Source organism: Elaeis guineensis, chromosome 9, assembly GCF_000442705.2.
Source record: "Elaeis guineensis isolate ETL-2024a chromosome 9, EG11, whole genome shotgun sequence".
NCBI classification, from domain to species: Eukaryota; Viridiplantae; Streptophyta; class Magnoliopsida; order Arecales; family Arecaceae; genus Elaeis; species Elaeis guineensis.
In genome coordinates, this window is record NC_026001.2 from 9,665,224 (window position 1) to 9,692,660 (window position 27,437).

Below are 27,437 nucleotides of genomic sequence, written 5' to 3' on the forward strand. Positions count from 1 at the left end.
CATTGAGATAGAGATCGGTGCCGCAACTTTATTAATGCTCCTTCAGAAAAAGAAAGAGATTAAGATCAAGATTGAAAGGACAAGAGGGCGCTTTCTCAGTATCCCAACATGTCGGACGGCAGAGGATATACTTAAATGCTTCTAACATTGATCATAAACTCGCTCGGCATGCAATGCACCGTAAAAGAGACGGTGAGGAGACGTGGCGTATGACTAATGAGCAGAGTGACACGACTAGATGGTGAGGCCTATCAGGCCTACAGGAGGGGGGGATCGCCTGACATCCCTTAGTTTGAGTTTCGGATGGGGATTGGAGCAGGCACAGTGCAACCGAACCTCTAGAAATCGGCTCTGCCCAATGATTGACGAAGGCAGACTTTGGCACTAAAGGAGATTCCTCCCAAACAGTTAGTATTATCTCAGTTTCTTCTTCTTATAGGTGCTCTTTTGGAATGTCCAACCGACTGATTTTCAGATAAGTCATCAAGAAAATTCAAACAGTACTCAAAATACATCACAACTTCCTTCATTATTCTATGGTGACCAAGGTGTTACCCCCCAACAGTTCTCATGTGCCTTGGATATAGCAAATATTTTAGATTTCCGCCTTAGATGACAAGCATCATGTTAAAACTCTCAGAAAAACTCTGATGTAAATGTCTTGTTAGGATTATTATTTGGTTTAGCAGTGCAATAAGGCTAACAAATAATACATGTTTCAACGAGGCAAACAAATTACCTACAGTATATCAGATTACCAGTTGTTAATTAGATAATATTATGTAATAATCTTAAATGAGATTGACACTATCCATCAAATAGTCCTTCGACATGAGTGAGTCATACAGCAACTGTGATTAAATCAGAGTCATCCAATAAATATGCCTCTATTCAATCTGTCACATACTAGCAGCATGCAACGAATTAAAGTACTAAACTCTGGATGCATGAATCCGGATTTTAAAATCTCTATATCAATTAAGTATTTAGTAGAAGATATCTTCTACAGCTCAGTGCTGAGAAAGTATGGGAGAGCAAAGAAGCAAGCGAATGTCTAAAATCTTCTTGAGCACAATGTGACAGCTTTCATTTATATTGCACAAGGCAAAAACTACCTACAAGCTATAACTTAGCCTAATTTGTCAAAGGATTATAACTTGAAAGGAAAATGAGTTGACCAATAAATAAATAAAAACATTGTCTCTGATTTTTTTTTTCTTTTTTTGACTGGCCCAATCTATTGGGCCTAATGCATTGACCAGATTGGACATCTTTCTTGGGCCTTCCTGGAGACAGATGGCCCAAGCCCATCCACATATCCGTCACTGAAACCGAAGGCTGACCTTTGTAATGAATCAGGTGCCGATTAGAGTCGCAGCATCAATAAAATTTGCCAAGGATTCTGATTGCTAGAATCATCTACATTAAGATCGTAGACAAGTTCGCTGATAATTATCTAAACAATGAAAATTGCCTAGGCGTTTATAAGAATTTTGCTATAGATTCCGGGCCCATATGATTGAATTCAACCAAACCATTTGTTCTGCATCAAAAAGTACAAAAAAAATTACTTGTGTCACACCAATGCTTATGCTCGTATACCAAGAGGAAATTTCTGTGTCATGAATTAGGATTACTCATGAATTAAACAATAGATAGAAAATTGTAGCCTTGGGTCGTCGATGACATCCTTAGAGACATTATTTTTCCAGCAATTCTCGTGGTTTGACCGAATTTGTCCGGATATGCCGTTCACCTGCGTCACCCCCATCATCATGCAAGTCTACAGCCTATCAATATCCTCCATTCGATGGACACAGAACTATGGCACCCACTGGACCGTTGGGAAAAAGACCTCAGCTTATACGACACTACATTGCCACGAACTAATTTAAATAGATCATCTACAACCTTTTACTTTAAAGAAAACTCTTACAATTGGAGAGGTGGACTCTTTTTATTGGCAATGCAGTTCTTAGCCTCATCCAGTTTACAAAGGAAACCAGTCTCGATTTAAATAAAAATAATGTTCCACCAGATCTTTTTCCAGCCAAGAAGAATATATCATGCGTCAGAATTGCATAAAGTTTTTGCAATTTGATTGTAAAAGATCTACTGCTGAGGAGACTACTTGTTCCTTGATCGCGAAGAAACGTTGACATGCGTTATTTTTTTTTCCAAAAAAGTAATTTTTTGCCCCTGGTTTAATCTCTTTGCTTCACTCCATCTCCCATGTTTCCAACGTCTGAAATATGAAACTGATGACTGCCCCTTGATTTATCTATCTTCCAATGATCAATAGGTGCTGACCAAAATGTTTGTTCTTGGTGCTTGCGTGGTCTAGCTAGACATTTGATTTCGAATCTTCAGAACAGTTTATTTTTTTTTTTTAAATAAAAATATAAGATGTAAGCGTGAAGAAAACAGACAAAGATATGAATAAGATAAGGCAAAGGTTCATATAATAATACTTCACTAAGTAGATACATGGCCAGGATATAATCATGGCAATCAAATTAAGGACCGTGAGTTAATTTACACAATCTATAAGTACATACAGCATCCTCTCTACAATCTACCAATCTTTCCTCATTGTTTTGTATCCATAACTCCTCCATGGCTGCTAAACCCAGCCCCCCCTGCTCTTCCTCCTAGCTCTCATGCCAATGGTGGCCATGGCCCAGCAGAATAGTCGACAACATAATTTTACCCATCTACACTTCTATGTTCATGACACCTTAAGTGGCCCAAACCCCACAACTGTTCGGGTTGTGGAGGGCCGGTGAAATCGCCTAAGACAAACTTCAACTTTGGAGATATCTTGGTGTTGGACGATCCATTGACAGAGGGGCCAAGCCCGACATCAAGGCTCCTCGGACGGGCCCATGGATCCTATATCTTTGCATCCCAGAGCATGATCAACCTGACATTGTTATTGACGTTAAATGTCGTGCTAATGGATGGACAATATGGTGGTAGCACGTTCTCTATAGTGGCAAGTGATGTAAGTTTTGCACCAATCGTGGAGATGCCTATCGTCGGAGGGACTGGCCGGTTCTGCATGGCTCAGGGTTATGCTCGTTCAAAGACCTATTGGTACAATAGGACCACCTATGATGCTATCTATGAGATAGATGCTTACTTGTTGCACTTTGTCATGTGATATTTACCGGTCACTAAGTATGTTTGTTTAGGGTTAGATCCTTTCATAGTTGACTCCTTTGCTCGTCTCTATGTTTGATATGTGATCTTTTTGTATATATAAGTGTTATTTTATTTTTCCTTTCTCTTGGCTGTATGTATAAATATATTTGAGAAAAAGATTATTGTTTTCCTGTCCTCTTTACAGATTAATTGCCACAATCTACACTGACACTTTAAGATCTATGTTTTAGATTTATTCTAATAAGTGAAAAACAAAAAAAAAAAAAGGCCTAAAAGAGACTTGAATGGTTGGACCATCAATTGTATTGTTCACGAGAGGCTTTTTTTTGATCGAATTCACAAGAGAAACTGAAAGATCGTGAGGGTCCACTTGGAACGCTGGGTCATCACCAAACCTATCACTAAAATATTCTCCCTCCCAGCTATGTTACCATGTCCCCGTGGCATAAAAACTTTGGTAACGGAGCTGGGCCTCGGACCATGCACCGGCTAAAATCAAATCCCAACACTTAAGCTAAGGGGTCTATGAGGCCCAACTCTGTTACCAAATTCTTATTATTCTTTCGGTATAGATGACAAAACTTGTATGCGTTCATGAACGGGAAGTATTTTGCTGACAGCATGCTCTCCATACTGGCAAGTAACATGATATTTTTCTTAGTTCAAGAATTGCACGCCGATAGTGGAGCCACCTTGAGACTAAGCTCTCATGACGAAGACATACTTGTTCAGCGCCATTACAGGTGATGCCATTTATTGCATTACTTCGTATCAAGCTACCCTCCTTACCATTAATTCCTCTATGTTGCTGTTCCCTTGGTTATGAATAATAGACTGAGCTCTTGGATCTTGTTGCTCTTGTTTCTTTGGTTTCATAACCATTGTTCTCCATGTAGTCCAAGTGTATCAAATAACGTCGCACCTATATATATATATATATATATATTGACGAAGATTCCTCAACTAAATACATTGTTATATATGTTGGAGTTATGGTATAATGGAGGTTGGTCTTACTTGCAAAAACATAGCGTCGCATCAAAATATTTATCAATTGCAATATTTTGACAGATATAAGTGGAGATTCTTAGGATTTGGGAAGCATGCTTGCTCCACGGAAACTATTATGTGGTGGTTTCCTGGGGGGACTCAGGCCAATCCAAATACCCTTTGGGCTCATCCATCTTGGGTTTGGGCCACATGGCCCACCACCTATGGAGGTGTCAACAGGGGTTGGGTACTTGGGCTTGGGCATGATTTCAGCCCGTTTGAAAGGTCAGGCTCGAGCTAGGCCTGGTAATTGAGCTCAGAGCCCAGACTAACTGTGCTTTGGATTTTGGCAATGGACGTACAGTATTTCTTCAAAACTAAAAGAAATGCAAGCATGTTATGAAATCACATCTTCTCATCTAAAAAAGCTTTTGGGAAAAAAAAAAAAAAAAGATCGCCAGTTTCTTTAACTCCAGAGAGACATGAAAAAGATGAGCATTTGTGTTGGCAATCCGAGCATTTTATGTGTCTTTTTATGGGAGGAGAAGGCCAACGTGATATTTAGACACCGCTTACTTCGTTTGGTTTTCTCTGGGAATAAAACAACCGCTTAAAAAAAGTTAGAGGAAACGTAACTTGTTTTAGCCCTCTAAGACGAGAAAATTCTATAAGATCGTAAAGAGCTTAGACTCAACTCATCATCATCAAGCTTGTCTCGGTTCAAAAAAAGGAGTCAGGCTTGTCAGCTCAATTGTCTCTTTTATATAACAGTCGAAGCACAAGCAATTAAACCATTCTCTGGCTCCATGACCTTCCCTCTTGTTTCAATGGGAGAAGCTCTTTCTTGATTTGTTTCTTTTGGCCTCATCTCATTTGCAAGATTCACAAAGGCCATGAGGCCAAGCGGTCGGCTGATGTCTAGCACTTCCTTTTGTTTTTTGAGCTAGAATTATGCATGGCACTTTACACCGTTCTAATTTCTTGCATTACGATCCACCAAGGGACAAAAAAACACCCCCTTGAAACAATCTATGGGTTCCTTGCTTTCTCCGGAGTATATCTCCTGTCAACATCAAATGATGAACGTTCTAAAAATAGTTTGGATTTGTATGTTTAAACAACGTCATCTATAACCGGTTACTGCCTCCAAAATCACTACTTTGTAACCTCCACTCATTTCATACATACCCATACGCCTTTCTTTTCTTCCAACATGTTTCTTCTTGTTTCTCCTTTAAAAGTTTCTTAACAACTTGCTCCTCTATGCCACCCATTGTCTAATAGTTGAAGCACTTCTCATCTTTTCTATGGAAGAGGAGCATCAAGATTTTGTCCATGCCGTCGCAGAGACCGGCCGCCTTCTCCCTTCTGCGAGCCGTTGGAACTCCATTGAAATAGACTTTGGCCTGCTACCATCATCATCCAATGACAATGAAGACAGCCCTTCCAAATACTCGAAGTCCTTCGACTTCAATCTCAGAATTGCCGATAGAACCCAGTTCAAGCGCTTCATCTATGTCTCCATCTTTCTAATCCTCGCTGCCATGGCAGCAGCTCTATTAGTAGAATTCTTACCTCGCAAGCGTCATGATCTCGGCACTTCTAGCAATCTACCACTAGCTCTAGACCATGCTCTTTTGTTCTTTGATGCCCAAAAATGTATCGCACTTGATGCTACCAATCCTGTTGTACAAATATTTCTTAGCTTTATATGATCAGTCATTGATGATGATTGTTTTGCAGCTGGTCCTCTTCCAGAGAACAACCCAGTGAAGTTTCGGGGTAATTCAGGTCTGCAAGATGGCCTTGCAAATGCTAATCTTGTTGGAGGATTCTATGATTCTGGCAACAATATCAAGTTCAGCTTCCCCACAGCTTACACCATCACGCTGTTAAGTTGGACCGTGATCGAATATCATCAGAAGTATGCAGAGATTGGTCAGCTTGATCATATCAAGGACATCATCAAGTGGGGCAGTGACTATGTGCTCAAGCTCTATATTCCATCCAATTCGGCATCTAAACAGCCCTTGTTGTTCTCTCAGGCAAGTAAACAGTTGCCTATAGATGTCCCTCCTCTGAAATCATATAACCCAAGAATTCACGAATTCTTACCTTGCCATCCATCTCTTTATGGTTTCACACCTCTTATCCATCTACTTTTGAGGCTTATGTTGTGTGTGACCCGACAAATGGCATCAAATTGTGGGACATCCAAAAGATATGACTGATGAGCTTCTTACTGATAACTAATACAAATATAATCATGTGAAATCGATACCAAAGTTTCTAAATTGCCCCTCCTAAATTCTACTTATTAAACTTGTAGGTTGGAAGTTCAAAGAATGATCCTGAATCGGATATCACATGCTGGCAAAGGCCTGAAGACATGAAGTACAAGAGGACTGGATCCATTTGTGGAAGCCACCCCTCAGATCTTGCAGGGGAAATAATAGCAGCAATGGCAGCTGCATCACTAGTATTTGGAGAAGATGAGGCCTACTCGAAAAGGCTGATTCAAGCCTCAGAAAGTCTATTCGAGTTAGCTACCAAGAATACCAATACCAAAACCTATACTAACACAGAATGTGGGGGAGGGGCGAGAAGTTTCTATAACTCCACAAGCTACAGGGATGAGCTGGTCTGGGGAGGAACATGGCTGTTCTTCGCCACGGGGAACTTCACCTATCTAAAGTATGCGACCGACAACTTCCAATCTGCAGTGGATGAAGAACTACCATCTGACACAGGGATTTTCTATTGGAACAACAAGATTGCAGCCACAGCAGTAAGCTTCATAGCATTCAGACAATGAACCTTTCTGATTCTTTAGTTCTAATGATTACTGTTTGTAGGTTTTGCTGACAAGGTTAAGATATTTCCATGATCCTGGTTCTTCATATGAAGAGACACTAAGGAACTGCTCGGATATGGCTAACAAACTTGTGTGTTCCTATCTCCATCCATCTCCTACTTTCAGTGTGACACCAGGTAAGAGTGTTAGTGCACAATATCTCTGGGTTGTCCTGAATGATTTTTCTAAATTCATGAGAACCAGACTGTTGTATATGGAGGCCAGATGTGTTGTATGTTCAAAAATAAGTTCTCCATGAAATTTGGAAGGAAAACTAAACGTACCTTCCTGGTTCAATGCATACTATGAGAGATGTTCCCTTCAGAGTGGAATTTGTCCTGCCTAGATATAAAGAGTTTGATGATAGACTTCCAAAAAGGTTAGAGCCCTACTGCTGATGCAATGACTAGATGCAATGCAAAAGAACAAAAAACACAAGTTCTGAAACAAGTAAAATCCTGAAAAAGGATATCAATAAATATATCAAAGTGTTAATCACAATATAGATTTTTTGAAGGTGATCCAGTCATTGGAGTTTTGCAGGTGGAATGCTCCTACCAAAGCCTAACAGCAGTGCACCACTTCAGTATGCAGCAACTGCTGCTTTCTTGAGTAAAATCTACGGTGACTATCTGAACATCGATCAGGTCCATGGTGGAAGTTGCAGCACATTCTCCTTTTCACTGAACATGCTGCAGGACTTCTCTAGGTTACAGGTAAGGAGTGCAAGCTTATATTCGGCTAGATGCCAAAAGAAAAACCACAAGCAGAGCCTTGCTTCCTAATTTAAAAAATCTGAGTGCAGAGACAATGCTAACATTTTCTATTTTTTCCATGTACTTAGGTGAACTATATACTTGGGGACAACCCTCTGAAGATGAGTTATTTGGTAGGCTTCGGAGACAATTTTCCAAAAAAGTTCACCACAGAGCTGCGTCGATCCCTTGGGATGGAAGGACTTATACCTGCACGGAAGGCAAGAAATGGCTGGAAGCAAAGGAGCCCAATCCGAATGTTCTAGTGGGAGCCATGGTGGCTGGTCCAGACAAAGATGACAGGTTCTTGGATGACAGGGATCGGCCTGAATTCACAGAGCCTACAATATCAGGCAATGCTGGTCTAGTGGCAGCACTCATTGCACTCATAGATCATCCCACCAACATGGGGATCGATCGAGAGATGATTTTTACAAAAATTCCTAGTTCCTTGTACTGATTTCAGCTCCTGGTGATTCTTTAGCAACCATAATTTGTGCTTAGACTTGAAAACCTTTGGAAAATCCCAAATAAACCCAACTGTAATTGTATCATTTTTCTTTTTTCTTCTCTAGAATAATAGAGAGGGACGAAGAGCGCCCCCCCCCCCCCCCAAAACAGCTATTAGTGACTGTATCATACAATATACATCAATAAACTTCAAATCCTGTTGGTTATTTTGACTTCGTTAAGCCACTTTAGCAGTCATTGGATCGTTTTAGTTTGTTACAACTGCAATCAAAAAATATAATGAATTACAGAGACCTTGTATGCTTATTGTATCCATGGAAGTAATCACTTTGACTGCAGAATTTGGCTGGCTTGACTGATTTTTGATATAGAGTTATGAGGAAGGTGAAGTGGGAGCTATATATGTCATGCTCTGTTGTAGGCTTGGATGGAAAGAAACCGAGAAAACCTACTGGATGAGTTCAAATAGTTGGGCTGAATGTAAATGATCAGCTCTTTGATGACTTGGGAATGAAACAGAAGTATTTGAAGGAAAAGAATAGTTAGTTTTTCAGTTGATCCTGAGTTGGTTACATACTTCTTGAGTTGCTTTTTTTTCTTAATTAGAAATTTCTTTAGCTGAATGATTCTTCAAATATTTTGTTAATCTAGAACAGTCAAATTGTTCAGACTGGGGTCAATGATTCACAGACTTCCTGAAGTATACATTTCTTACAAATGAAACCCATGATCGGTGATGTTATTTGTTTTGTTGATGTTGCAGCAGCTTCTTTTTCCTTGTTATCTTCCAATGTTTTCTTCTGCATTATTACCTTGATTTCGAAACTTCCCAGCAAATTATCCACACTTCCTACCAAGTCTGCTTGCCTGTTCTTCAACATTGCTAAATCATTATATAGATGAATCTAATGAAACACAGACTTTTTTTCCATTCAGTCACATATTATACACTGAAAACTACTGCATCTATTACTTGTTTATCAGTTGAAAACATGGCGTCGATCAACTACAGAAATTTCTTCAAATTCTCATTTGAATGTTCGCAATGCTAATTATTACATTGTGAACAATATGTGTTGCTATGAATTAATGTACATCTAACTTTTAAATTTGGACAATGTTATATGACTATCACCAAAGCTCAAGGTGATTTGATTTTCACAAGAAGGATAATTCCAGAGATAAACAAGCTGAACATAATTTACAAAACGAAAGTGGATATGTACAATCATAAAAATCATGAGGCTTCGCCCTATGTTGACTTCAACCTGTCCAACCGAAACTTTCTCTGCATTATTTGGGGAAAGACATATAATCAACCCATCAGTAAGAGTATTATTCTCTGAAGAAAAGGAAACATGCATCAATAAATGGATACTTACAAAAAGGGCATGGCTTTCATTTAAAAGAGACTGAAGCATCAGGACCAAGTTCTGGATATCAGCTTTCAACATGTTGTAATCTTGCCCCTTGCCCATCAGTATGCTGATGAATATTTTTCTCTCTGGGATGAGCTTCAGAGCAACCTGTTCAAATGTAATTTAACTTACTTTTGTGCAATACAATCAGAGGAGAAAAACTACATCCTTCGTAACATGTGCTATTCATATCTTACGTTGAGGAAGTTTCAACTCCTACATGCAAAATGAGTAGAACAACATCTACAAAGCTTTAGAACTACAATTTTTTTCTTTTTCTTTTTTTTTTTTAATGACATAAGAATTTCAAGACATTAATCTGCCCTCTTGCATCGACATGCATATGCTTTTGCCTGAAAATGCTGAATCATAATTAGAGTAGAAGGGTGTTACGGAAGCTGAAAAATCTTCACTTGAAGTGAATCAATGGTCTTGAAACATAGCAGGAACATGACTATTTCATTTAGCTGAGAGCTATCATGGTTATTGTTGGCATGTCCTGAACCAATCAGAATTTACAATATCAGTATCCTGAAGTCTTCCTTTGCTGCTAGTTAGGTGCAACAAAGCTGTTTCGAGAACTGAATCTACATAAACTTTCTTGAAACTAAATATGCAGGCTGAATTGGGATTTGTGTGATGAATTAATTACCTTCTATTGAATATATATATATATATATATATATATATATTCTGTGTACAATCTATTTTTCAGAATGCTTTCATTTTGAGTGTTTTGACTTGATAATAGGAAACATTGCCTCGTTTGGAAAACTCTTGCCCCATTTCCAAGATAACTGCTTGTTTTTTCATAGTAGCAGCACTAGCAGCAGTAGCAGTAGTAGCAGCAGCAGCAGCAGCAGCGGTCCGTAAAAAATTAACAAAAGGGTCATCTGCTGCTCAAACGCAGATAGAAGTAGTGCACTTCAGTAAGAGTGGTGCATCATACTTGGCAAGCAAAAGAAGGTTAATGATATGAAGCTTAATCCATTTATACAGCTTTATCTGAGGGGGCCATCAATTAGATAGCCAACATAAAGGCTCAGCCTTTCTTGTGACAAAACTGGTTGATAGTTAAAGTGATTAAAACACTTATTGTAATGGGAAAGAGATGTATTGATATAAATGAGACATTACTTTGTAAGCAGCTGATGATATCCAACCATGCCATGGCTTTAGAGTGTCCTTGTATGCATCTTCCACTACTTGTACAAGGTTCAATTCAGAATTCTTCTCTAATCTGTCTAATACTGCTATACTGAAATCCATGGACCTGATAAATCAAAAAGAAATCCAAGCATGAGAAGAAGGGGTCTGCAATATAAAGTAACAAATACATCACAGATCAGAGTACCTATAGACAACTTTGACCTGACTGTTGAAACCTAAAGTAATGTCTGCGATTAGTTGTTGGCTGAGGCTTTCAAATATAGTTGTTTATCTGAGATCATGTGATGGAACATTGACATCAGTACTTGTTCCAGCTGGCTGGCACCCTCTCCTCTTGTATAGAGGAATATGTACTTATAATTTGATGCAATGGAATTCTTTCATCAATTATGTAACTCCTGAAAGGCCAACAATGTATAGCTCATGTCTACCACATCATGCCACTTTATGTCCTGGAAATCTTACATCTGCCACATTGTGTTAACTTTTCATGCTAACATACAATGTCTCCCATACCCAAAGGGAAAACAAAATTTTCAACTTGTCTTTAGAACAATTACTTCTTTTCTCTTTCAAAATGACCTAGTTACCTTACACTGTAGAATCGCATCATTAAATACCCAACTTCTTAGTTTTTACAACCACTTAAAGACTGAGTGGCATTTCAAGGCATTCATTTCATTTCTTGCAAACACGATCATGTTTCTGTGGATTTCTTTGTACAAGAGTCTAGAGAAGATGTATAAGTATAGTGATATAAATGCGGTCTATTCAAAGTTATAATGATGCCTTATAATCCATTCTAAGGTCTGTAATGTTGAACAGTAGGAATGGTCCCACACTGGATAGGTAAGGTACTCTACTTTGTCTTAAATACACATGGGCCATCCACCTACTAGCATAAGCTTTTAGGTAGGATTGCTACTATGGTATCAGAGCCAGCTGTCCCTTCTCTTTGCCTTCCTATCTCCCTCCATACTCTCATTTTCAACATGTAGCCCTTCTTTGGGTTCTCAAGCTGAGAGGAGGTGTTGGAGAGTGGAAATATTTTCTTGGTAGCCCATGCTCAACCAAGAATACAACAGCAATTAAGGGATGAAGGTAAAGCTCAAACTATTATAGAGCAAAAAGGATAGAAGCTTGTGACATATGAACATTAGGACTTGAAGCACATGCTGAATCCTCGAGCAAAAATAGAACACCAATGAAGGGTTGAGGGTAAAGTTCAAACTGTTATAAATGCTGGAAGCATGTAACATATGAACCTTTAGGACTTGAAGCACAAAAACATAGAAAAGGCCTCTTTTGTAACCTTACACAAATGTACAGTTTCAGTACAGGTTCATGAAGGATCTAGAGTGACAAAGCCTTTTTCCCCTTAGGGAATGAAAAAATAAAGTAAAATGTCATGAAACTGGAGAGGATTGAGACTTTCAGAAGTGAAGAACATCAATGATATGGATGTGGCTGTTTTCATATTTACTAACTCATAGTGAGTAGGATAAATAAAAAAATCAATATGGTTAAAAGTAATTTGGTTAAGAAATTTGTCCCTACGTACAAAGTTATAAGACTAACTTAAATAAATTGACCAAAAAGACAAAGGAAAAGAAAATAGGCAAACTAAATTTACAATAAAATATTGTGTACTACATAATTAAACAATTTTCGCAAAAGCATGAGGATTTGGCTAACAGGAACGGTAAAAGTTGTTTGTTCTTAGTTTTACCTGGTAAGCCATAGCATAGCTCTGGCATGACTTTCAGGCTTTCTTGTAGTCCCCTCGCTCACCTCTTTCTTCAATATCTCCGCCAAACTTGAATACCTTGATGGATCCGAGACATAAAGCTCTTGCAATCTCTACACATTCAGCAAAATATAGCATATTAACCTGGTTATTATATGCATGCAAGTTTTGCATCATGGAATGTGGCTGTAAAGCCTATTTACATAATTACACGGCATAATGATTGTTATGGATCCTTTTCTGTTCAATTACTGTGATGGATGTTAAATTACACTCATAAAAGTGCTTGGACTTTCTACAACTATTAAAATTCAAAGATGTGATGAAATTTCGGTAACATAAGGTCATAATCTTTGTCTAGATTATGGACTCGTGATTATACTCAAAGTGTGTTCTTCGTCAAAGAACATAATGATAATTAAACACACTAACTGTATTGCTGCATCTCCATGAGAGTATAATTTTTAAGACCAACATGGTGATTGGTTGTCTTCCCTGCTTAAAATCAATTATTATTCGATAAATATTATCATATGTCATGAAACTCACATACAAGCTTCAATTTGGTTAGGTATCTGTTGTACCTTTTTCCCTATCAATGAATTGGTTTATATATTATCATATGTCAGGCACTTGTTTTATATAGATGCAGAAATATAACATAGACAAATTCATGAATTATAACCATTAATCTTTTTTTTTTCCTAGTGATAATTGATCATTCATGAGAACAAATTATAGGATTGAGACTTGGTAAGAGCGTGAGACCCTTTGCAATTCTAGTGGCAGGATATCCTGCAGTTGGGTTCATGACAAGTTATTGTAGGTTGGAAAAAACATGCCAAGTAATTGCTGGTTGCATAACCTTGGCCAGCATACAACCTAACAAGAGTTTTCACTTATTTATTTATTTTACAAATAAGAGATTAATTTTAAATAAAAAGACAATTCACAAAGAAAAAAACAACAATGTGTCCTGGTATAGAAAATTTCTATATGATTGTGCTCTAAAGGATCGGTTATCTGAAAATGGTGATGCCATACAATATAACTAGTTCAATGTGTACAACAAACTTCTCTGGATGCACCTGAAAAGAATGAATTGTGATGTTCTTGTCATCCCTGACAATCATTAAATCACCCAATGGGCAAAGTTCAGAAAGGTGACAACGTCGGCGATCCTGCCTGGTGCTTGATATGAATAGAAATTTTCAAATGAATAGAAATTTTGGGATGAAAGATGATTTGGATCCACTGCGAAACAGAAAGCGAGTCCACACTAAAAGCCTACTTGCAGTTTACAATGGAATTTCATATTTACATAGCTCTAAAAATTTAACTTTTTGCTGTATAATTAAGTACATGATGGGCCAATATGAATCCCAAAATTTGCTGTGTATCACATGCAGGCCTTTGACAAGAGCTCAATTCTGCTACGTGACATGTCTACCCCGTGCATGAAAAACCAATATTAAGTATTACATTTTAGATAACAAAATTTATATATATTCATAGTATGAAACTTGTTGGGATATACCGATCGATCCCTTTCACGCCGACTCACCCTCGAGCCCGCCTGTCCGGCACCCGACTCTATCGACCGCACCGACTGACGATTGCCGACACCGTCCGACCGAAGGTATGTCGGTCAGGCAGACCCTTTCCATTCCCGACTGGCCGAACAGCGGAGCCCGATGTCCGACTCTCGCAACGCGCCAGACTGACCGTCGGAGGGTCCCTGGGTCTTCACCCGACATCCCACAATCAAATGCCGACATATGGTCGGTCGGCTCCCCCAAACGCCGTACGACTGCTAAGGGCCGCCGTCCTGACAAGGGCATGCGGCATAGCCGCCCTGGGACATTGTCCTGCCAAGAACATCGATTAATCCCAACGATTTGACAACCCACGGCGACTTGACAGTCCACGGCGACTCTGACAGCCTCCGACGATTTGACAACTCTCCTAGTTATCTGCGCCATTAATGACGGCACCACGCCGCGCTCTACTATAAAACGAGGAAGGCAACAGTGCTGCGGGGAGGTTCTTTCGAAGCCCCTGGACTCACTCTCCTAGTTCTCTCTCTCTCGCTGAGTTTTCCTGATTCTTTTCTACTGTTGCCTAGTCTCCTCTCCGACTTGACCGTCGGAGGATCCTCATCGGAGACAACTCCGGTTAGTGTGGACTTTTTTTGCAGGTGCTCGTTCCCGGCGACCAGGCGATGAGGAGATTGGCTGCAACAGGTTTGGCGCGCCAGGAAGGGAGGGCGGGATCACGACTTCCACAGAGCTTGAAAAAATTTCTTTCGAAATGACAAAAATCAGGGCTCAACGATCGAGGGCCACCGAATCGACGAGGCACTCTTCCCGTCGGAAAGAGGCCTCTCCTCCGCCCTCCATGGCGGAGCCCAGCTCTCCGCATCCTGTGGTGACCACAGAGGCGCAAATCGCAGCGATTGTGTGGCAGATGACTGTGCTGACAGATGCAGTCAAGAGCCTTCAACAACAACCAACCCGGTTGCTGCACTCGCCGGGGGGGCAACCGGCAGCATACCCGATGCCCTCCAGGAGCAGCCGCCGACGCCAGCGTCGGTCTCCGTCTCCTCCTCAGGAGCAGCTGTCGCAGCACTCCCACCGAGAGGGGGAGAGGCGGCCACGGCATGGTACCCATCGGTCCCAACGACCCTCTCCTTCCCAGCTGGAACGAGCAAAGAAGGAGAAGCGGCCGCGGACACCGTCTGCCTCCCCCTCAGATTCATCGGGAGACTCGACCTCTGGGGTCTCCCAGCACCGACGGACCGACGACTACGAATGCAGGTTCGAAGAAATCGACCGTCGGCTTGCCCAGCTTCAGGTGGATGGGCAAAAGTCCTCGAACGACGTCGACTTTCAGACCGCCCAACCTCTCTCCCGACTCATCCTCGACGAGCCGATCCCGAGTCGGTTCAAGATGCCTCATGTGGAGCCCTACGATGGCTCCACCGACCCAATTGACCATCTGGAGAGCTACAAGGCTCTCATGACGATCCAAGGGGCAACCGATGCCCTTCTCTGCATCGACTTCCCCGCCACACTTCGCAAGGCCGCCAAGGCCTGGTACTCCGGCCTCCGCTCAGGAAGCATCCACTCCTTTGGACAGCTCGAACATGCTTTCGTGGCCCATTTTAGCACCAGCCGGAAGCCGCCACGAACCTCGGACAGCATTTTTTCCCTTAAGCAGGGGGAAAACGAGACGCTCCGATACTTTGTGACGCGATTCAACGCGGCCACGCTTGAGGTTCGAGACCTTAACGAAGATATGGCTATCTCGGCCATGAAGAGGGGGCTAAGGGGGTCCCGATTTACATACTCCTTGGACAAGACCCTCCCCTGCACATACACCGAACTGCTGGAGCGCACGTACAAATACATGCACGTAGACGAAGGAGCTTCCGACCGGCGCCTGACTGAGGCCAAGGACCTGAAGGAGAAGTGAAAGAAAGGTCGGGCTCTGCCAAACCTAGCAGGCCCCCGACCGACAAACAGGTCTCACCCCAGCAACGGAGCCCGAGATCGACTCGACGGCGGAGTCCGAGGCCAATGCGTCCCAGATATTACTCCTATACTCCCCTCTCCGCTCCTCGTGCGCAGATTTTGATGGAGATCGAAGGGGAAGAATATCTGCGACGGCCTCCGCCTTTGAAGGCAAAGGGCCTCGACCGACGAAAGTACTGTCGATTTCATCGGGGCCACGACCACAACACCGAGCAGTGCATCCAACTTAAGGATGAAATCAAGGCCCTCATACGTCGAGGCTATCTCGAAAAATTTCGAAGGAAACCGCCGACTCGACCCATCCCCGACCGATGACCCCAACCGACTGAGGAGGCAGCGAACAATCAGCCCACGACCGGGGTCATCAACATGATCTCCAAACGACTGGACCGCGGGACGACTGCCGGAGAAGAGTCGACGAAGAAGCAGCGCCAAGATGATGTAATTACTTTTGCAAATAAAGATGCTCGGAGAATCCAAACTCCCCATGACGACGTTGTTGTTGTCTCGACAACAATAGCAAATTATGATGTAAGAAGAATCCTTGTTGATAATGGAAGCTCGGCTAATGTTTTGTTTTACTCGACCTTCTCCCGAATGCGACTGTCGGCTGATCGGCTCGAGAGAGTCTCTGCGCCCCTGGTGGGTTTCGCCGGGGAAGCCGTCACGGTGGAAGGAGAAGTTACTCTTCCCGTGATAGCTGGAACCGAACCACGACAAAGCACCGTCCACCTAACCTTTACAGTCGTCCAAGTACCTTCGGCCGACAACGCCATACTTAGAAGACCCAGACTAAACGCCCTCATAGCAATAGTCTCGACCTACCACCTGCTGGTTTGGTTCCCGACAAAGAACGGAGTCGGAGAGATGCGCGGGGATCAACAGCTCGCCCGCCGATGCTTTCAAATTTCTGCTCGAAGTAACAAAGCGAAGGACTCCCTGACGGTCGACAAGTTGGACCAGCGGGGAGAGGAAGAACGGGGAGAACTGGCCGAACAGCTGGTTTTCGTCCCAATAGCGGAGAATCCCGACCGAGTGGTCTGGGTCGGATCCCAATTATCCGACCCTGAGCAACGGCAGCTAGTAGAGCTGCTGAAGGCCAATACTGACGTATTCGCTTGGTCGGCAGCGGATATGTCCGGCATCCCCCCGGAGACGATGACTCACCGACTCAACATCGACCCTGGAATGAGGCCGGTGAGGCAGAAGAAGCAGTCTTTCGCTCCTGAAAGACAAAAGGCCATCGACGAGAAAGTGGACAAGCTACTCGAGACGGGCTTCATCAGAGAAACCACATACCCCGATTGGCTCGCCAATGTTGTCATGGTGAAAAAAGCCAACAGGGGGTGGAGGATTTGCATCGACTATACTGACCTAAATCGTGCCTGCCCGAAGGACAGCTTTCCACTTTCGAAAATCGACCAGCTGGTAGACGCGATGTCCGGCCATCGACTGCTCAGCTTCATGGACGCCTTCGTCGGATACAATCAGATTCGGATGGCGCCCGAAGACGAGGAGCACACAGCCTTCGTGACCGCCAAGGACCTTTACTGCTACAGAGTAATACCCTTCGGACTGAAAAATACCGGAGCCACTTACCAATGACTCGTCAATAAGGTCTTCAAAGACCAAATCGGGTGCAACATGGAGGTGTACATGGACGACATGCTGGTGAAGAGCGCGCAGGATTCGGATCATGTCCAAGACCTCGAAGAAACTTTTCGCACCCTTCGACGACATCGGATGAGGTTGAATCCGACTAAGTGCACTTTCGGAGTGACTTCGGAGAAGTTTCTCGGGTTTCTTGTTTCTCAATGAGGAATTGAGGCTAATCCTGAGAAGATAAAGGCAATCATCGACATGCGGCACCCGGGTACCAAAAAGGAGGTACAGCAGCTTAACGGAAGGATCATCGTGCTCAGCCGATTCATCTCTCAGTCGGCAGAGAGATGCCTCCTGTTCTTCAAGATCCTGAGACAGACGAAGGACTTCTCTTGGCCGGACGAGTGCCGGCAGGCCTTTGAGGATCTGAAAAGATATCTGGCCTCCCTGCCACTGCTTGTAAAGCCGAAAGTCGGAGAAACGCTGTACCTCTACTTGACAATCTCCCCTGAGGCAGTTAGCTCGGTGCTCGTCTGGGAGAACGAGAGCCGAATTCACCAACCCATATACTACACCAGCACAGTACTCCACGAAGCTGAAGCTCGATACTCAAAGACGGAGAAAATGATATTCGCCTTGATCGTGTCTGCACAACAACTCCGTCCGTATTTTCAAGCGCACGCTATCGTAGTCCTCATCGACCAGCCCCTGAGGACGATCTTGCGCCGCCCCGACACATCAGGATGACTGACGAAATGGGCAATGAAGCTGAGTGAGTTCGACATTCAGTACCAACCACGACCAGCCTTAAAAGCCCAGGTCTTGGCCGACTTTATTGCGGAGTGCCCGACAATCGACCAAGGATCGGAAGGCGGGAGCTCCAGAGAAGTTGCAATCTTCGAACCTGACCCCGGGTCTACTTGGGTGTTGCACATCGACGGAGCTTCCAACGCTCGAGGGAGTGGGGCCGGGTTCCTGCTCACCAACTCAGAGGGAGTGGTTACCGAGTACGCCCTCCAGTTTGACTTCAAAGCCTCCAATAATCAAGTCGAGTATGAAGCGCTCCTCGCTGGCTTGAGAGTAGTGAAGGAGCTCGAGATCGACAGCCTCAGAGTCTTCTCCGACTCCCAGCTGATCGTAGGGCAAGTTAAAGGCGAATTTGAGGTGCGAGACCCGACCATGGCAAAATATCTCCAGAAGGTGAGAGATCTCGTGGCACACCTCAAGTATTTTGAGATCTCCCATATTCCCGGATCCGAGAACGCTCGGGCCGATGCACTCTCCAGGCTTCCGACATCAGCCTACGATGCCTTGGATCGGACATTGGTGGAGAATCTCGAGCAGCCGAGCATCGACAGAGCCGAGGAGGTGCTGCAACTGGCGACCAAACTAAGCTGGATGGATCCGATCGTTCGGTATCTGACCGACGGAACCAGCCCTGAAAACCCCACGGAGGCCAAATGACTCCGATGGGTGGCCTCTCAATACGTGATAATGGATGGCCGACTCTACAAAAGGTCGTTCTCCCTTTTCTTACTCAGGTGCTTGGGACCGATTGACGCGGACTATGCACTCAGAGAAGTACATGAAGGGATCTGCGAAAATCACTTGGGGGGCAGATCCTTGGCCTACAAAGTCCTATGGCAGGGTTACTACTAGCCCACCATGAGAAAGGACGCAGCTGAGTTGGTTCGGAGGTGCGAGCCATGCCAGAGGTACACCAACATACAACACCGACCAGCCAGCCAAATCACTTCCATTGTCGCCCCGTGGCCCTTCGCCCAGTGGAGAATCGACATATTCGGTCCTTTCCCTCCGGCGTCCGACCAAAGAAAGTTCATAGTCGTCGCAATCGACTACTTCACTAAGTGGGTAGAAGCCGAACCTCTGGCGCAGATCACCGAGCGAAAGATGGAAGACTTCGTCCAGAAGTCCATCATCTTCAGGTTCGGGCTATCGCATACTATTATTATCGACAATGGACGATAATTCGACAACCGAAACTTCCGGGAGTTCTGTGCGAGATTTTATATCACACATAGACTGACCTCGGTCGGGCATCCACAATCCAACGGCGAGATCGAAGTGACCAACCGAACCATTCTGCATGGACTGAAGACCCGACTGAACGAAGCCAAAGGCCTCTGGGTCGAGGAGTTGAATTCCATCCTGTGGGCGTATTGAACGACACCCCGTGTCCCGACCGGAGAATCTTCTTTCAGTTTGGCCTATGGGACGGAGGCGATGATCCTGCTCGAGATCGGACTACCATCGACTAGAGTCGAGCAGTACTGCGAGCCGGACAACTCCGAATGTCGGAGAGCCGACTTAGACCTCCTGCCCAAACTCCGACGGGAGGCTCAACTCCGCATGGCTTTCTACCGACAAAGAGTGGCCCGATACTACAATGCTAAGGTTAAGCCGAAGTTCTTCAGGCCCGGGGACCTGGTCTTAAGAAAGGCGGAAGTTTCGAAGCCTCTAAACCAAGAAAAATTGGCTCCGAACTGGAAAGGACCCTACAAGATAGCGGACACCTACAAGCCGGGAGCCTACCGACTGGAGACTCTAGAAGAAAGCGCCATTCCCCGAACTTGGAATGCCGACAATCTGAGGTTGTACTACCAGTAAACTCTGTGTGTCCTTGTTCGGAATACAAATTCAGCTTCAAAACTTCGGAGCCTAGAATCTCAGCTCTCCAACTGTGCGTCGACGTTCGCTAGTAGTACGAGCCTCGACGCCACGACTTGGGCCCAACATTCCATTGGGAATCTGCGGCCCAATCGCCGACGATGCGTCAGACTCTTATGACGACCGATATATCTACGTTGGTGGAAGGCCGGTGATGGCGATGGAAAACCCCCCTAAGTTGAAGCCACGCCCAACTCCCGAGCAAGGCGACTGACTAACTTGCTGACTTGGCTCCGGCCAAGAAAGGCAAAACGCCAATGCGACCAATGTCGCGTTCGCGACATACCGACCAGGTCACGATCGGTCGAAGGATATTCGGCTTACCACCGTATATCGCACGTCGCGATGGTACGCCCGACAAAGAACCGGGCAATGGATGACCGACTTGTCATCAACCAAATGCGTCGGACACTATTCAACTATTAGACTCTATAAGATGATCGGGTCGAAAAGCTACACCCGAAGGACGGACGACACCCGACGAACATGCCCGACTCAGGTCTGGGCAACGGGCGCTCGACTTAAACTCTCGACTGTCGGGTCATACGACAGTCGGAAGATCGATCTAAAATCGAAGCTCGCTCTGCCTTTACCATGGCGCGCGCTACCGACTGTCCCGGCTAGCTACTTAGGATCTTACTGAACATCCTAGCCAGTACGTCGGGCCTACGACTTATACGTTCGAAGGCGTTCCGACGAAACATACATTCCAAGACTCATTTCAGGAAATGTAAAGTAAGAGAGAAAGTCAAAAAAAAAATTCAATTTTATTCAAGCATAAATTGAATTTACAAAATTGGACCGAAGTCCGATTACGAGTACACTGAATAAAAGCAAAAACAAAGATGCTCCGACTACTCGTCGGAGTCGGCTTCCTCTATCGGGAGAAGTCCGGGGGCGGTCGGCATGTCCACTTGGGCCGAAGTAGCATCGGGAGTCGGAGCCGCCTCGCCTTCAGCAACCCGGTCCGGGACGGCTTCCTCCACGGCAGTGTGATCTCCCGACAATGGATCAGCCACTTCTTCCGTGACTTGGTCCTCCGACCCTGGGGGAACGATGCTGCTGAGATCGAGCTCCGGGTACAGGCCCTGGACCGCTTCCCGGGCATCCTCGTACCCCACTCGGTACGAGAGGAAACCGCTCTCCAAGAGTTCCTCCCGATATTCGTCAGAGCCGCGAAAGTCCTCCACGGCCCGACTTATAGCCTCCTTCGCCGACTCTGCCTCCGCCCTCGCTATGTCTGCGTCGGCTTGAGCGGAAGACAAATTTTTCTCGGCCTTGGCGAGGTTGCCCAAACTTACCCGGAGCTGCTCGCATTCGGCTTTGAGTTCGCCAACGTAGTCATCCCGCTCGCGGCGCAGCCGGCGAACAGTGCGGGACTTCCGCTTGGCTTCCTCGCAAGCTGACTGCAGCTCGGTCCCCAAAGCGACCAGGGCACCGGTAAGGCGGGAGACCTCCTCGGTAAGGCGGGAGATCTCCTCTTCGAGCTGGGCCTCACGGTCGGCCGACTGTTTCAGCTGGTCGACCATTATTGCCTTCTCGGCCTCTGCGGTCGCAACCTTATCTTTCCAGGCCGCCCGGAGATCACCGAACCTCCGATATCCGGCCTCCAGCTCGGATATGTTATAAATCAGCTGCAAACAACAGACCGACCGTCAGAAGACCGAATTGATAGAAAGCGATGACGAAAATGAAAAGTGAAGTGGAGAGGCTTACCCGGATCATGGTCGGGTAGAAGGAGGAAAGCATGTCGGATACCCGCTGATTCTTCATGATCTCGTGGTCGGCCGAGAGGATAGTCGCCTGGCATAACCTCCTGCACAAGTCATGGTTGGCCAGGGCCGACGCTCCTTCGGGAAGCGGGGCGTCGGACGAGGCGTCGCGGCCAGCCGACCTTCTGTCGTCGCCCGGCGCCGTCGGGGCCTTCCCTCGTTCGGACACCCAGGCCCTGACATCAGAAAGAGAAGGGAGGCTCAAGCCTGACTGGGTCCCTCCCGAGGCCGCAACGGCCGCCGATGCAGATCGTTCGGGCTCGCGTGTCTCTGCCCAAACCTCTTCAGCCGGCTGTGCGGCCGGCACATCTTCGGCCGCTTCCTCGGCCGCCTGTCCCTCGGATGGGGCTGCTCCCTCGGCCGCCCGTTCCTCGAACGGGGCTTCAGTGGGCACTGTTGGCATTGACAGCGTGATGATCGGCTCATGGTCCGACGCTCGTTCGGAGCCGAGCTACGCTCCCGTCACCGCAGGCTCGATCGACAGCGCTACCTGAGGCCTCTTGGGAGGCCGCAATGGTTCGGCCCCATGCGCCGGCCTCTTCCGCACCGCGTGTTGCCGAACGTCGACTTCCGTCAGCCTCATCCTCGGCGGCATGCCTGCAATTTCAACAGAGGATCAGCACCAGCAAAAAAAAAAAAAAGAAAAGAAAAACAGACCTAGACGAGGAACCGAGCTCAGACCGACGTCATACAGAGCTAGCTCGGTGACAAGCTCCTTCTGCTTCGGCATCGAGATATCCTTCAAATGGTGGAAATCCTCTCGGTCTCCGTCCTCCACCCGACTATTCTCATTCGGCTGAGTTCGGGGGTCTCCCCAGCGGGAAGGGAACCCCCAAGGGAGTGGAGAAGAAGCAAAGAAGAACTGGTTCTTCCATCCATGGATCGACGATGGAAGATCAGTGATGAAGGAAAGACCCTTCCGAGGGTTAAAAAACCACCACCCTCGAGTTTTAGAGTGGGGTCGGAGAACAAAGAAGGCTCGGAAGAGGAAAATACGAGAATTGATCGGCAAAAGCCAACACAGCAAAGCAAAACTGACTACCAGTCGGACCGAGTTCGGCGCCAGCTACGCCGGACAAAGTCCGTAGTAGTCCAGCACGTTCCGGACAAACTCCAGAATCGGAAAGTGAAGACCGGCCCGGAGGTCCTCGACGTAGAAAGCCACCTGGCCCGGGGGCGGGTTGTTAACCCGACCGTCGGCCCCAGGGACGAACAGCCGAAACTGCTCCGGAATGCTGTACTGCTTCCGGAGCCGATCGACATTCGGCCTCGAAAATGAAGAGACCTCCACCTCCGAGGTCGACCGAGAATCGTCGGTCGGGTTCCCCGACCGACTTCCTCGTGGGGAGGTTCTGGCCATGACGCTACAACCAAGGTCGAAGAATGAAGAAGAAGAAGAAGGAAGAAAATTCCAAGGAAGCAAAGAAAAAAGCAAAGAAGACAAGGACGAAGGCCTCTGGAAAACTTTCTAAGGAGGGAGGCAGGGACAACTACCTGAGACAAAGGGAGACCGCTCGACCAGAGTTTCGGCAATAAGACTACGAAAAGTGAAGTTTTGGATGCAGGTGGCCCCATATATATAGTGCCTTTCGACGGTCGGGATGAGAGCACGCCCAACAAGGATCTCCCAGATCGTGACACGTGGCGACATCTGGGCCTTCCCTCAGTCCGACGATTCGACGCACCTGCCCCAGATCAGGCCACGTCGCCTCCATCCGCCTGAACGGGTTCGACCCAATGGCCCCCTGCCACGTGGCGGAAAAATCGTGGCGGTTTGCATTCCCGAGGAGACGGCGGAAACAGCGGTTTCTGTTCCCGATGGACGTCTGACACCGATGGGATGCCTGACACCCATAAGACGTCTGGCGCCGGACCGATCATTGGTACGATCGCCAAAGTCGGAGCATGATGCGATGGATATCCATCTACTCCTTTCGCTCGAAGCCGCCGCCCACGCGAAGACGCTGGCCAGCACGACATCCGACTCAGGAGTGGGGGGACAACTGTTGGGATATACCGACCGATCCCTTTCACGCCGACTCACCCTCGGGCCCGCCTGACCGGCGTCCGACTCTACTGACCGCACCGACCGACGACTGCCGACACCGTCCGATCGAAGGTATGTCGGTCAGGCAGACCCTTTCCGTTCCCGACTGACCGAACGGTGGAGCCCGATGTCCGACTCCCGCAACGCGCCAGACTGACCGTCGGAGGGTCTCTGGATCTTCACCCGACATCCCACAACCAAATGCCGACGTATGGTCGGTCGGCTCTCCCAAACGCCGTACGACTGCTGAGGGCCGCCGTCCTGACAAGGGCATGCGGCATAGCCGTCCTGGGACATTGTCCTGCCAAGGACATAGATTAATCCCAGCAATTTGACAACCCACGGCGACTTGACAGTCCGCGGCGACTTTGACAGCCTCCGACGATTTGACAACTCCTCCAGTTGTCTGCGCCATTAATGACGGCACCACGCCGCGCTCTACTATAAAACGAGGAAGGCAATAGTGCTGCGGGGAGGTTCTTTCGAAGCCCCTGGACTCACTCTCCTAGTTCTCTCTCTCGCTGAGTTCCCCTGATTCTTTTCTACTGTTGCCTAGTCTCCTCTCTAACTTGACCGTCGGAGGGTCCCCGTCGGAGGCATCTCCGGTTAGTGTGGATTTCTCTTGCAGGTGCTCGTTCCCGGCGATCAGGCGATGAGGGGATTGGCCGCAACAAAACTTAAAAGATAAAAAATCTCAAAATTAATGAATATCGCATCAGACAATATCTAAGAATATATTAGTTTGTAGATAACAAGAACATAGATTGTTTATAAATATGGTACAGTGATATTGCCCTGTACCAAATTTACCCATACAACTTGGCCAAAGATAAAAATTTTGCTGATGGGAAAGGAGGGACTAATAAAAGGATAATGATGTGTGGCGTTTACTTGCGGATGACACGAGCTCAACACGAAACCCTTCCAAGAAGAAAATGACACACGCAAGTAGTGGAGTAGATGAGGCTCCCAGTCCCCTTCCCCTCGTCTAAAAAGAACCCGATCACCACCCGGTGAACGTAACTGACACATAGGTATAGAAATATATGGCACTCACATGCACCCACAAATCTGACACCCACATTCACACCCATGCCAAGAGAACTTTAAATCGTTAACCTTTTGCTGAAGTCCTGATTGGGGAGGTGAGAATACAGCAGGTGATTTTAGGCTGATGACATCAAAGCTAAAAACAAAAGCATAGAGTAAGCGAAAGAAATGGGATGAGGCTACCTCGATATTTCGCTGGACGTCTTGTCTCAAGACTGCCATGGTCGGCCCAATCTTATCTGAAACAACCCGAGACACAATAAAAAAGGGGTGGTTAGGAAATAGGAAATGATTTAACCGTGATGTGTAATATCTCAACCACCCTGTGATCTAAGCCAAATTTGGTAACATGGCATGAAGTGGGCTGTTTAATTCTTCAACAAAATTAATGATCCTAGAATTTGTTTTTATGTTAAAAAAGGGAAAAAAAAAAGTCTTACTTAAGATAGCAAAAATATTAGTTTTCATTTTAGATGTTATGGCCTAGGAAAAGAAACCAAGTATGTGTTTTGGGTTCTATATAAATAACAATCTAATATAATTAAAATGATAAACGACTGAATACTTCGTAAGTGTTTTAATAAAATTTAGGAAGCCCAAGGACATGGGCGATGTTGGTCTATGCCAAGGCATTGTGTATTTTATTATTTTATCATTTTTTAACGTTTCTTTGTCCAAGGGATGAGCCATTCTAGATCTGTTGTGGTCTTGGATTGCGGCAAATTAGAGCCCTGCCAAAGGTTTTGAAGGTCCCAACCCCACTGTCCCACAAGTTCATTGATTGTGTGGGCACGCTTATGTGTGTGAGTGTGGGTGTGTGCGTTCGTTTGGAGGACTGAAGGAGAGCCAACAGTTGGAAAATGGCGTATCTATGTAGGAAGGTGTTCCTAAAGATGGGAGAAGTAGAACTAGTATAATTTCAAAGCCTTAACCTGCAAGCAGAAGGCCTTCCTCTCTGGATGATCAAGGATGGGCAAAGAGGAAAAAGAGAGGTTGAAACATGGGAACAGCTAAGAAATAATTCAATGGAGCAAATATCACTTTCTCCCATTCCATGCCAAAACAAACACAATCCAACATAAGATTTCTTAGTGAATTATGTGCCAAAAAACACAACCCACATAAGATTTCTCAGTGAGTTGTGTGTGTGTGTGTGTGTGAGAGAGAGAGAGAGAGAGAGAGCTAACCAAGGACTTGGAGGAGCAAATTGGAGACACTGAGGAAGGCAAGGGTGGAGACCACCTTGTCATGCTTCACCAAAGAGAGCTCCTCCACAGCAAGCCTTATCTCTGACCAACCCTTCTTCTCATCCCCCTCTTTCTTCTTTTTGAAGGGTTCATCCTCCTCTTTCTTCATCCCCTCTCCTTCTATTTTGCTCTCCCGCTCCTTAACTTTGGCCTTTTGGTACATTAATGCTTTCTATTTAGCATCCTTTGGAACATAAAGGGACAATTCAAGCCTTCCTCCCATTTGGCTATCCCATTGGAGAAGAAAGAGGCTGAGGTCAACGAAAGCAAATGGCTGCCCCCTTCACCAAATTCAGGAGCTGCAATATTTCTTTCTGACGTTCAGAAACTAAACTGCGTCTCTATGCGGCTAAATTATTATGTGTCGTAATCTATGGGTGTGAATTTTTTATAAGAAGAGGGTGACCCATTTCGGGGATTTTTTTTTTAATATTTTTTTATTTCTTACTTTCAGAACCACCCCCTCCCCCCCCAACTTATTTTCAAAACAACCGTCCACTCCGAACGGCCACCTTGGCACTGCTGGCAATTTTTTTTTTTTTTGTTTTTTTTATGTTGGGTGGGTGTGCCGGGGGGGGGGGTGGGCGGCGCAGCTTTGGAAGCCGGTGGGAGAGATGGGGCACGTTAGGGGCTAGAGAGGGTGTGGGTGCGCAGTCGGAGGCGGCATGGGCGGTACAGAGGGTCGGAGAGGGTGCACGGTCGGGAGGGGGCAGAAGGGGTTGCGGGGGGTCGGGGGGCACGGAGGACAGAGACAGGTTGGCCGAGGGTTTGGGAGGAAACGAAGGGGGTGGGGGCAGGGGGCGGGAGATGCAAGAAAAAAAAAATATTAATTTTATTTTTTCTAAAAAAAATATTAATTTTAAAATAAAATTTTAAAATACCAAGAAAATTTTAATTTTAAAAAATAATTTTGATCTTTTTAATAATA

General features: G+C 45.5%; 1 protein-coding gene and 1 pseudogene across 1 annotated transcript; one reads left to right on the forward strand and one right to left on the reverse strand.

Moving 5' to 3' along the window:
• Window positions 1-5,351: 5,351 nt before the first annotated feature.
• LOC105051732 (endoglucanase 9-like) lies at window positions 5,352-8,315 on the forward strand (annotated as a pseudogene).
• Window positions 8,316-9,233: 918 nt separating this feature from the next.
• Window positions 9,234-26,809, reverse strand: LOC105051731 (glycolipid transfer protein 3). The gene is made up of 6 exons (XM_073243680.1): window positions 26,450-26,809; window positions 25,446-25,501; window positions 12,553-12,683; window positions 10,791-10,926; window positions 9,618-9,761; window positions 9,234-9,523 (listed from the first exon to the last, which is right to left on the reverse strand). Exons 1-6 carry the CDS (start codon window positions 26,670-26,672, stop codon window positions 9,488-9,490), a joined length of 726 nt encoding a protein of 241 aa, XP_073099781.1. The 5' UTR covers window positions 26,673-26,809; the 3' UTR covers window positions 9,234-9,487.
• Window positions 26,810-27,437: the final 628 nt, after the last annotated feature.

Bases quoted from the DNA above. Each gene is read 5' to 3' on its own strand.
- LOC105051731 (XM_073243680.1), bottom strand. From the start codon at position 26,672: ATGTACCAAAAGGCCAAAGTTAAGGAGCGGGAGAGCAAAATAGAAGGA. The intron at 12,684-25,445 runs GTAGCCTCATCC...CTGAATGTGTAG, and splicing joins ACGTCCAGCGAAATATCGAG to AGATTGCAAGAGCTTTATGT. The intron at 9,524-9,617 runs GTAAGTATCCAT...CAAATAATGCAG, and splicing joins ATGAAAGCCATGCCCTTTTT to AGAAAGTTTCGGTTGGACAG.